This window comes from Chiloscyllium punctatum, chromosome 24, assembly GCF_047496795.1.
Source record: "Chiloscyllium punctatum isolate Juve2018m chromosome 24, sChiPun1.3, whole genome shotgun sequence".
Classification (NCBI taxonomy): Eukaryota; Metazoa; Chordata; class Chondrichthyes; order Orectolobiformes; family Hemiscylliidae; genus Chiloscyllium; species Chiloscyllium punctatum.
Genome location: NC_092762.1, coordinates 54,668,464 through 54,680,596, shown reverse-complemented (window position 1 = coordinate 54,680,596; position 12,133 = coordinate 54,668,464). Strand labels below are relative to the sequence as shown.

Sequence of the window (12,133 nt, the reverse complement as noted above, 5' to 3'; positions counted from 1 at the left end):
GAGTTCAACTTGTGAATGATGCCTTCCTATGACAAGACCCTCCTCACACAATATCCACATGCACAATAATAATGACTGGCTTTAACTGCCCTGCTTTCATCATGATCTCTCCATGAAAATAATACAAAGAATTGGACATTGGAGAGTTAACCAGAGTTTAAACAGAGTTAGAAGAAAAGGTCACATGCACTCAAAACATTAACTGAGGTCATTCACAAGTTTAGATCCCCTACTAAACTCTATCTTGAGTTGGGGTCTATATCCTCTCAATCCCAAAGACCATTGCTTTTGTTTTGAACATGTGTCACTGAAGTCCGTAACTATGTGTTTCTCAGCTTCAAATTTGACTATCCTTGAACTGGCCTCCCATCCTTCACCACCTCATAAACTTCAACGCATTTAAAGCCTCCTCAACTGTGTGGGTTTCCTCCGGGTGCTCCGGTTTCCTCCCACAATCCAAAGATGTGCAGGTCAGGTGAAGTGGCCATGCTAAATTGTCCACAGTGTTAGGTGCGTTAGTCAGGGGTAAATATAGGGTAGGGGAATGGGTTTGGGTGGATTTCTCTTCGGAGGGGCGGTGTGGACTTGTTGGGCCAAAGGGCCTTTTTCCACACTGTAGAGAATCTAATCTAATCTAATTAAACACCATGGTTTCTGCTGATGCACATTGGCTGCCAATTCTCCAACGCTACGAACTAAAATTCTCAAACTTGCATTACATATTTTACATAGCTTTCTCTATTACCTCTCAAACTTCCTAAAGCTTTGAAAGTTTCCTCTTCAGTACCTTTTGTTCCTGTAACTCTTGCCTGTAATGTAAATTCCTCATTCAATCAACTATTTAAGATCATCAGCTTTCAAGACTCTAAACTTTGGATGGCTCCAGTCAAATGCTCATTCTCACTACTTCCCTCTTCTACTCTAAAATCCTACTTAATTTCATCTTGCTTCTCTGTAGTTTAAAATCATTTACCAATTGTTAAATTTCTAACTTCTGTCAATTCTGATGAAAGACCGTTGACTTGAAAGGGTAACTTTGTTTCTCTCTCTGCAGATGCTGTCTGCTCTGCTGAGTATATGTTGCATTTCCTGTTTTTATTTCAGATGTCCAGCATCTGCAGTATTTTGATTTTGGTTTGCTGTTTTCTTTTGTGTGGGCTCTGTGAAGCACTCAGAATATTCTTCTACACCAAAGGCGGAATTTATTCTTTAACCTTGTTGTTATCATCTAAGCATGATAATTGAGGGATACAACTAGAGTGAGGTTGAGGGTGGGGGTAGTGTCTTGGATCCATAACCAATTGTTAGAGATAACAGGCATTGAACAAAAACTCCTTACAGTTAGCTCAGTCCTGCTGTGAGCAATATTCTTTCTTACAAAAAGAGATTTCAAGATCATTTTTAAAAATAGTTTCATTCACATCATCACTTACTTGAGGATTCCTTCAATTTATTGCAATGGTGTGCTATCAGATAGTCATGAGAATCCCTGCTTCTGAGGCTCAATACAATTAACAATTGTCAGGTTATTCCATATCATGAATTTCTATTGGTTAGTTGAACAAGTGCCTCCTCAGCTGCTGAGAGCAGGTGTTTAAATGCACTACACATTCATATAAAAGAGGAGTAGACCATATCGATAGGAAGTAAGGAGTTTTTGTTCATTGTGTATTGGTAAGAAAAAAATAAAACACATCCACTTTTGGTAATGGTAAACTTTTGCTAGAATAATGTTTTTAAAAAATATGTAGTAGTTCTACTTCTGGTTCTACATTAAGTAGACAGATCTACTTTCTAAATTGTCTAGTGTATTGTTGCCTCCAAGGCATTTTTCTGTTTTATATTATTGATGCTTGTGGAGTGGTTTTAGAAGGTTGCTATTGTTTTTTTTAAAAAACACTTTTGAAATATGTTTTTGAAGACTTTTGCAGCTCATGATGGCATCAGTAACTGGAAATGCTACTGAAACTACAGCAGGCCAAGAAAATGGCAACCAACAGGTACAGCTTCTATGGAAGAAACATTTGCTTTCAGTGTGAAACTAGTTCATGACCTGTAATTTTGAATCTTTGAGAACTGTTTTTCCAAACTTGAACTTCATCTGAAGATGAAGCTCAGCTTTCTCTACTTGTGTATCTAAGATTTAGATTGCTTAGTGTGGAAACAGGCCCTTTGGCCCAACAAGTCCACACTGACCTGCCGAAGCACAACCCACCCATAATCCTATATTTACCCCTTACCTAACACTATGGGCAATTTAGCATAGCCAATTCACCTGACCTGCACATCTTTAGACTGTGGGAGGAAACCGGAACACCCAGAGGAAACCCATGCAGACACAGGGAGAATGTGCAAACTCCACACAGTCAGTCACCTGAGGCAGGAATTGAACCTGGGTCTCTGGTGCTGTGAGGCAGCAGTTGTTATACTGTTCAAAAATCTTTCTTAGATGCTTGCTCTTCATATTCCCTTTCACAACTTGTATAAATGACTTAAGTAACTGTGTTTAATACTCTGCCAATTGTATGATAAGAACACTCCTTTGAGCAGGAGTGGAGTGGTGCTGGAAAAAGCACAAGTCAGGCAGCATCTGAAGAGTGGGAAACTGATGTTTCTGGCTCTTATTCCCAAGTCTTTCACCTCTGTATCTCAGGAGGACCAGTTCCACTATAGAACAGACCAGATGGCTGCCTCCTTTTAAAGACTACAATATCCCCTCTTGTGTGGTAGTTGATAAGATGCACTGGAGGGCATCAATGTCCTGCACCTCTGCCCTCCAACCCTATCCCTCCAAATGCAACAAGAACAGAACCCCTGGTCCTTTCCTTCCAACCCACCAATCTCTGCATAAATTGCATCATCTGCTGTCATTTCTGCTAGTTATAAACTGACACCACCACCGCCAGGGATATTTCCCTCCCCACCCCCAACTTCTTTCTGTAAAGAATGTTCCCTCTGACTGTGTGGTCAGGTCCATGTCCCCTAACACTCTCTCTCCTCCTGGCACCTTCCCTTGCCACTGTGCCCACACTTCACTCCTCACCTCTGACCAAGCTCCCAAAGGAGGCTTTCATATCCATCAAAGTTTCACCTGCACTTCCATCTGGCATTTACTGTACTGGTCACTCCTGATGTGGTCTCTCCTACACTGGGGGAGACTTGCAGATTGCTTCAGAGAATATCTCTGGGCACCTGCATGAATCAACCTCACTAGCCTGTGGCTGAATGTTTCAACTCTCCTCCCACTCTGAGGATATGCAGATCCTGGGCTACCTCCACTGCTGTTCCCTCCCCACCTGTTTCCTGGAGGAAAACTCTTCCTCGTCTGCCTTGGGACCCTTCAACCCCCATGGCATGAATGTGGACTTCACCAGTTTCCTCACTTTTCATGCTGTTGCCCCCTGTTCCAAGCTCCCAGCTCAGCACTGTCCTCAAGACTTGTCTCCAATCAACTTTTCCCACCAATCCACTCCACCTTTTTTCTCTGATCCATCACCTTCATTCCTGCCTCCATCTACATATTGCACTCTCAGCTACCTTCCTCCCCACCCCATTTATCTCCACCTCCAAAACTCCCAGTCTCCTTCCTGATGAAGGACTTTTGCCTGAAATGTTATCTCTTTCAGCTCCTTGGATGCTGTCTGACCTGCTGTGCTTTTCCAGCACCACTCCTAGACTTGCCTTTGATCTCCAGGATTGCTCTCACTTAGTCTTCTGGCCTCCATTCCACTTGCCCATCCCCTCTTCATAACCTTTTTAAACTGTTCAAAAAATTCTTGGTTTTAAAAACACTTTACTGAGGAAGCTTTAACTACTTCACTGGGCATGGAATTCCATTGATTCATAACCCTTCTGGGTGAAGCATTCCTGTAACTCTAAATCTGCTTCATTTTTCTTGTGTTTTATCTTTTCCCCACCACCCCAATTTTGAAGCATGTCCTCTTGCCTGTAACTTCTGTTTTCTTCAAATATCTTCTGTTAGATTTCCCCCTCTTCCTTAATTCCAAGGAACATAATCCCAGTCTTAGTCTCTCCTCATAAACCAACCCCTTCAACTCTGGAATCAACCCAGTGAACCTCTGTACCCTCTCTAGTGCCAGTGCATCCTTTGCAGTGAGGAGACCAAAACTGCATGCAGTGATCCAGGTGTGGTCTTACTGCTCCCTATACAGCTGCAACATAACCTCTGCTAGAGGAATTTGTTTAAAAGCAGTGAAGGACAAAATTCCACTGCCTTATTACCTGTTGTACCTGCAGACCAACCTTCTGAGTCATGCACAAAGACACCCAGGTGTCTCTGCAGTGTGCTGCAAGCTCTTACCATTAAGTCCTCTTTACTGTTATGCCTACTGAAATGGATGACTCCACCTTTATTAACATGGCACTCCATCTGCCAGATCTTTGCCCACTCACGTAAACTATCCTCTTGCAAAGTTTCACAGTCCTGGGCACACCTTGCCTACCATTCTCCTTTAGTGTCATCTGCAAACTCTGACACTAGTTCTCCACTTTGAATCATAGGTCCAACACCTCACCCTGAGATGCACCACTGGTCTCTACCAACCAGAGAGCACTCATTATTCCCACTATTTGCTTCCTGTTGATTAACCAATCTAATACACTGCCTGTATCACCTTTATATCTATCTTGTGCAGCAGCTTTTTGTGACCCAATTTCTTTTGGGAAAGAGATACCTCACATCTAGGTCCCCACTGTTCATTGTAGTGTTTTCATGGTTCAACTCCCAACTTGGGTGACTGTGGAGTTTGCACACTTTCCCTTGTCTGCATGGGTTTCCTCCCACAATACAAAAGATGTGCAGGTCAAGTGAATGGCCAGGCCAGGCTATCCATAGTGTTAGATGCATTAGTCAAGGGTAAATAGAGTACCGGAATGGATCTGGGTGGATTATTCTTCAGATGGTTGGTGTGGACTTTTTTGGGCCAAAAGCCTGTTCAGATACTGTAGGGAATCTATTTTAATGATCTGCACTTCATGAACCCATGCTGCATTTACTCAATGGGACAAATTCTGTCTTGATGACTTGCTAGTTTCTTAACAGACTCAAGCACTTTTCTAACTACAGAAGTTGAGATAACTGGTCTATAATTACCCACTTTTGTCCACCTCCCTTTTTAAAACAGTGGTGTCACATTATGACAAGTCTGCTACTAACTCTTGCTTTAAATCTTGATTTGAACTGGGTTAGTACTAGAGTACACTTTCCCAAATTTATTTCCTAAACTATTACAATGTCTGTGCCTTCAATCTGATATTAGAACATCTATTGAGGACTTGAGTAGAAGCTAGTTAATTTATCCCTGAACATTTTAAATCCCTAATCTAATCAAGGTCCTTTTTTCTTGGTAAATATTAAATACCTCTTTCCTATTTGTCTGCTAGGTCACTTTCTGCAAATAAAAGCTGAAGTTACATTACCACTTCTGAGGGAACAAAATTGTTATAGCTATTTTTAACAAATCATCGTCTTTTTTTTAAGAATGTTGTTGACAGAGTGACTAGTCTACCACTTGTGAGTTCTGCTTGTGACCAAGTATCTGCTGCATATACAAGTACCAAGGAGAGCTATCCTGCAGTAAAGACCATCTGTGACCTTGCTGAGCAGGGAGTGAAGACCATAGTCACTGTTGCTGCCAGTGGTGCTAAACCTCTTATAGACAAGCTGGAACCTCAAAGTAAGAAGTCTTGTTTCTAGGAGCACTTACTACTCAATTGCATAATGTGATCCACAATGCTTTCTGGTTTGAATGTCACTTACTGTCAAGTGATAACAACAATCAATTGGCATTTCTATTTGTCAATGAATTCTATTGGGTATAATTGAATGTCATCCAACAATCTAGATAAGGGGTAATATGGCTCAGTGCCTAGCACTGTCTCAAGCCCCAGGGACAGAGTTCAATTCCAGCCTTGTTCACTGTGTCCATGTGGCATTTGCAAGTTCCCAACAAGAGTTTTCTCCAGGTGCTCAGGTTTCCTCCTAGTGGACCCAATGGCCTGCTTCTGCAACTCTGGGGACTGATTCCCAAAGAAGATCCTAAATGTTCCATCATTTAGAACATAGACCCAATGGCTGAGGGTTTGGATCCATGTTCCAATGATCTGCCTGCCAGTTTTGCACATAACATTAAAGTCTGATTTGTTCACACTCTCTCTCCTCTTCGGTATTTGTTGCTTTTAAGCATGCAGAGATGCTTTGTCTAATGAATATTAGACTGTCATTTTTAATTAAATATGGTCACTGTTCACAAGAATCACTAGCAAAATTTCCATCTCCATATAAACTTTGATCTGATCAGAATTTGATGCTAATTTGAACACATAGTTGAATGTCATTACATTGTAGTATTATTACTTAACAATGAAGTAACAACTTTTTTTTTTGGTCCTGGACTTGACCCCCCTCTCCAGTTGCAGTAGCTAATGAGTATGCCTGTAAGGGTTTGGACAAGCTGGAGAAGTTGCCTATCCTTCATCAAGCTACAGACCAGGTTGGTGCTGCCTGATTCCTCATGGGGAGGGAAGAAATGAGGCTGAGAGGTAACATTAGAGGTTTAGAAAATCATGGAAAGGATAAATAGTCTCTCTCCCTAAGGTGGGGAGTCCAGAACTGGAGCATACACTCAAAGTGAGAGGGGAAAGATTCTTAAAATGGATCTAAAGGGTAATATATTTGGGCAGAGGGCTGCGTATGGAATGAGCTGTCAGAGGTGGAGGAAGCTGGAACACTTTATACCCCATCTGGATGTCTTTTATGAAGAAGGGTTTAGAAGGATATGGGCCAACTGTTGACAAAGACTGGATTTATTAACAACATCTAGTTGGCATTGTCAAGTCAGACTGAGGGGTCAGTTTCTTACACCTCTATGACTCTATAATTGCTGATGTCACTTAATCAGTCACAATTGCTTTTAGTACCATTCTATATCTGAACAGCTTTAACTTGCCTGTGGGGGCTTGTCAGCTTTTTATACTTAAAGGTTTACAGATATGTTCCTTAGTTCTATACTAACTACCTTGTGAATTTTATCTAACAAAGCAGCCCAAATGACGACTCCTTCAAATAAGGACTTTATTTCCTCATGGGATGAAGGCATTAGCTAGCTGTACTTATTACCCTTCTGTAATTGCTCAAAGCCAATTAAAGATTCAACAACACTGTTATAGGTCTGGGGTTATATTTAGATCTTGCCAGGTAAGGAACACCTAAATTAAAATCTGAACCAGGTGGCTCTTTCTGACCACTGGTGATGAATTCATGGTTGTCATTAAAAATTTAATTCCCAATTGAATTGGCATTCAATAGAAATTTGCTGCAGTGGGATATGAATCTGGTCCCCCATCTACACAATAAACTTGTGTAGATTATCTACACTGCACTAAATGCTAGAATTTGTACTCTTTCAGATTTTGTTTTCAAATCACATCTGAAACTCCTGAAAATGCACAGAATTAAATGGAGTCTAAGGACATAACCTTTTTTAAAACCTTCTAACTGCTGACCTGCCTCTCTTGCAGGTTGTTCCTGAAACTAAGAAGCTGCTAACATCTAAGATGGCTGATGTAAAAGAATCAGTTGTGGGAGTTGTGGACATGACTGCAGCTGCTGTGCAAGGCAATCTGGAAAGAACTAAAGCAGCTGTGGTTGAAGGTACAAGTGCTGTGGGTCATCTAGTAACCACTGGCATAGATATTTCCCTCTCCAAATCTGAGCAGCTGGTTGATCACTATCTTCCAATGACCAAGGAAGAACTAGGTAACTATATAAATCTCTATCTGGGTTGCTTAACCATGATGGTCCTAAATTTCTATTGGCTTTAGTAATCCTAAGTTGGTATAGTGCACTTTTTTCTAGGAACCAGATTTTTATCTAGAACAGTGACAAAGGAAAACCCATGCTCCTAGGGTGGAGCAAATATGCCTGTAACTAAAACTGTTTAAATTCTTTCAGCTGAAGTGGCTCATTCAACCGAATGTTCAGACACTTTGCCACAAGAACAGAGTTATTATGTGCGCTTGGGATCTTTATCTTCCAAAGTTCGTAGTCGTGCATACCAGTACTCTATTGCCAAGATGCAGCAAGCAAAGCAGAATGGCCAGGAGACTCTCTCTCATCTCCACAATCTTGTAGATTTGGTAAGGAAACAACTGGTTCATATTAGCTGTACTAATTTGCATAGTTCAGCTGGAATCCAATCTCATTTTTGAGGATTATTGTCTCTGTGCTATAACTTCTATTTAGTGCCTGAACAAAATAGCTTATACCAACATGCTGAGTTTTTTAAACTATTGGAAATGTTCAGGGTCTTTTGACCTCTGCCAATATTAACTAGGTGTCTTCCTTGATGCATAACAAGTGAATTCACTTCACTTTTACCAACCAAGGGTCAATAACCAAAATATGGTCTGAAATATTTCCATCCTATGATGGATAAGAATGAAAAAAATCTACTTTCAAAGTAGGTAGGAGTAAACTGCACAAAATTGCAGTGGGGTCCATTTAATGGAGATTCACTTGCAAGTAGCTGACATCTTTCTCCTTGGGCAGAAACTATTCCACCTTCAAGAAAAGAAATTGTCTTCCCAGTGTAATTGATTTTTCAGGCTGAAATTTAACTATTCTTTTGTAAGCTATGACTCTTAAACCAATTACTTTTTTGCCTCTTGTAAGTAAAAGTAATTGGAAGATCAAAGAACAGAATCTTCAGTTTAAAACCATGTTAGCAAATGCTCTAGATTGGGGAGCAATAAAGCATTTTCCCTATGCTCCTAATGGGAGTTGCTTCTCTGTAGTGTCTCTGTTCAGGTTTTGCTAGAATCTGTAGTAAATAAAGCATGGAAACTTTCTCCCTGCTTCAACTCTCATCTGAAAGATGAGTAAACTGGGAACTTCATACTTGGTGACCCCAGGGATAAAGGGCTTGGTTTCTGAGGGATGACTAATCTTCTCCATTGCAAAAGTTATATGTAAAATGTGACCTGCTGCCTTCTAGATTGAAACAGCCAACAAAAGTGCAGAATCAGCCCAACTCAAATTACAAGATGTTCGAGCAAATTTGAATCAGCTTCTGCTTGACTGGAAGAAGCAACAGCCTAACTTTCAAGCTGAAGAGCTGTCTGAGCAAACTGAAGTAAGTAGTGTAAAGGCAGCCTTGCTAGTAATATCCATATTCATAATGCTGTCTCAGTCTCAATGGAGGCAGCTGCCTTGTTGTCTTAATGAAGGACATTTGTATTCTACCTACTCATTTCTGGAGTGGTCTATCAGCATTGCCATTTCAGATCTTGTTCTGAACCGGTACATGGTTTCATGCTTTGTTCAGTGAATTGCATCAGTCAGCATAAACCCTCAAGCTGAATCAATGCAGTAAAAGCTTGCCAAAAGAGCAAATAACCAGTGGGGTCTCTAACTTGGCATACTTTCACTAAATAATACTTGATCAGTCAGTAGTTGCCCTTTAAAGCTGAACCACTCTAGGATATCAAGTTTTCTAAACTACACTCTCCAGTCTGACAACTGGAGAGAAATATTCTAAGAATATCAACAGATATAACATTCTTATCTCTATACTGCCAGACTTGTTAAATTTCTCCAGCATTGAGTTTCAGATTTCAAGCAGCTGCAATTTTTTTTTTTTGTTTTTGCCACATCAACCTAGTTGATTTAACTGTCATATCCCCTCTGCACTTTGTCTTCCCAATCAAACAATTTAGGTTTGAGCAAGTGTGGATTGAAGACTGACTGACTTTTTTTTCTTATTCCAGCAAGTTGAATCTGAAACACTGGCTGTGACTCAGAATCTCTCTTCTAAACTTCACGCCATCTGCCAGATGTTGTCTTCAAATGTTCGTGGTTTGCCCCAGAATATTGAAAATCAGGTGCAGCATGTCTGTAAACTGGCAGAAAACCTCTACAATGCTCTTTCATCAGCCACATCATTCCAAGAATTGTCAACACCACTCTTGATCCAGAGTAAAGAGCAAATGCTGAAGATTCGTGAAGCTATGGACGAGGTGATGGATTATCTGGCTCATAACACCCCCTTGAATTGGCTGGTGGGACCCTTTATCCCACAGCTGACTAATGAAGTAAAGCAGCCTGGTAGTGGCCCAAATAAATGAGATTTTTGGGCTAGAATTCTCATGTTTGCTACCACTTGAAATCAAGCTGTAGAATAGGTTAGTTTTAATGCTAACTTAAATGAATGCTTCTATGACTACTTGAGGCAACTTTTTCATTTGTCTAGTTTTGAGTTCATGATCATCATCTGTTCTAGTAACAATTGCTTGTTTTCAATCTGAAACTTGTCTGCCTTTTTAACAATATCAATTAATGGTGGTTAATTGTAATAAAGTGGCATATAAAAGTCAATACAGTGACCTCAATCATTGACTAGAGGGTTGGCTGGTTAGTTTAGCATGAGTTATTTGTCAGAATGCTCCTTTCCAAACTAAACCTCATTCCTTCTGTAGCAGGCTGCTACTTGGTAGCTGCTTCTATAATGAACAGACATGGAGCACGTCTTTTGACAATGTCACTAGGAGCAGGAGTGTGGGGCATTAGCATTTCACAATGCTTTGCTCATTCAGAATGAGCATGCATGATCTGCCATATTTCCCATAAACCCTAACTGCCTCCTTTTTTAATGTTTGGGTTTTTTTAATGCTGGTGGTTTGATCTAGATCCAGAGTATAAATAACCTAAACAACTTACACTAACTTTTTGACATATCAAAATTAAGGTTTGTCTTTTCCAAATATTTGGAGAATTTGTAGTGTCACTCCCACTGAGACACTATAGAATGTAAGTGTACATAAGTATCTGTCTTGGCTTTGAAAAACTGAAACCTGTCCCTTCCACTCTGCTTTGCTGTAACTTGCACTTATCCACACTAGTGTGCAAATATCCACTCGAACTAAAATGAGTTCAGGGGATAGTTTTTGAATTAAACTAGTTCACATGATTCTCAGAACCATTAACTTAACAGTGGGTAGTTTCAATATGATTGAAATGGAGTTAGAAGTTACAAATCACACAACACCAGCTTATGGTCCAACCAGTTTAACTGGAAGCACTAGCATTCAGAATGCTGGTCCTTCATCAGGTGACAAAGGAGCAGTGCTCAGAAAGCTAGTGCTTCCAATATAACCTGGTGTTGTAATTCTTAACTTTGTACACCCTTCCAGTCCGACACCAGCAATCCCAAGAAAGAGTTAAGCCTTGTTATGGCTAGGGTGTGGAAGGTCTCAATGTGTGTACTAGTAGTAATCAAGTTCTGATACCTGTGGAAAATAAAAATCTCAAAGAAAACCTCCAGTCTTGGAAGGTAGAAGTCAAATTTTTAACCAAATAACCAGTGTTAATGCCAAAGCATCTCGGATACCAGTTCAAGATTGCAGAACAAGTGTAGGAGAGAAGTTAACAAGCTGGGGTTTATTTATTCCACATGTCCTTTCAACAGTGAGACAGCAACTAAAGCCAAACAAGTGACCGGTGATCTGTGAACAGCACATGGGGATCCTTTTATCTCACCAGGATAAACTAGAAACTGAGGTTTCATATCTTTAATATAACCACTATCTTCTTGTTTTAGCTGGTCAACTAAACTCCAGACTGGACTTCTGGCTTGTGCAAGATTCTCTCCATTCAATATTTATTATAATAGAAGTTTGAAAAATAAATATTTCAACTTCTAGCTAGCAAGGTAACCAATAGTTATTTATGGTCATATGCCCACTAGTTATAACTATCAACTTTTAAAGTTTTATAGCTACAGTAGAAAGCACATCTACAGTAAAGTGAATATTGCAATGGTACCATATCACTTGTTCCTATAATGAAAATGAATTTAATATATGTCACATACACTATCACTGTTAACAAGATGGAGGATGATGAAACTTACCTATGTATAATGTTTAGAGTTTATTGGCACTTTAAGGAGTCCAACAATAGCCAAACACATGCTGTATGCTCAATGAGCACAGTCTAGGCTGAGGGAAGTCTACACTGCAGGACCAAATGCTGTTACTAAATTTCTTGGTTGCTGCATCCTCAGATTATGATAATGTGGTGTTGGATCAATTCATGGTGTTAACTGAAAGCCATCCT

General features: G+C 40.2%; 1 protein-coding gene across 1 annotated transcript; it reads left to right on the top strand.

Moving 5' to 3' along the window:
* Positions 1-1,937: 1,937 nt before the first annotated feature.
* On the top strand, positions 1,938-10,188 carry LOC140494423 (perilipin-2-like). Its single transcript, XM_072593606.1, has 7 exons — positions 1,938-2,000; positions 5,501-5,696; positions 6,433-6,512; positions 7,540-7,777; positions 7,973-8,157; positions 9,015-9,152; positions 9,787-10,188. The coding sequence occupies exons 1-7, from the start codon at positions 1,938-1,940 to the stop codon at positions 10,141-10,143; spliced, it is 1,257 nt and encodes a 418-aa protein (XP_072449707.1). The 3' UTR covers positions 10,144-10,188.
* Positions 10,189-12,133: the final 1,945 nt, after the last annotated feature.

Bases quoted from the DNA above. Each gene is read 5' to 3' on its own strand.
- LOC140494423 (XM_072593606.1), top strand. From the start codon at position 1,938: ATGGCATCAGTAACTGGAAATGCTACTGAAACTACAGCAGGCCAAGAA. The intron at 2,001-5,500 runs GTACAGCTTCTA...CTTTTTTTTAAG, and splicing joins AAGAAAATGGCAACCAACAG to AATGTTGTTGACAGAGTGAC. The intron at 6,513-7,539 runs GTTGGTGCTGCC...CCTCTCTTGCAG, and splicing joins TTCATCAAGCTACAGACCAG to GTTGTTCCTGAAACTAAGAA.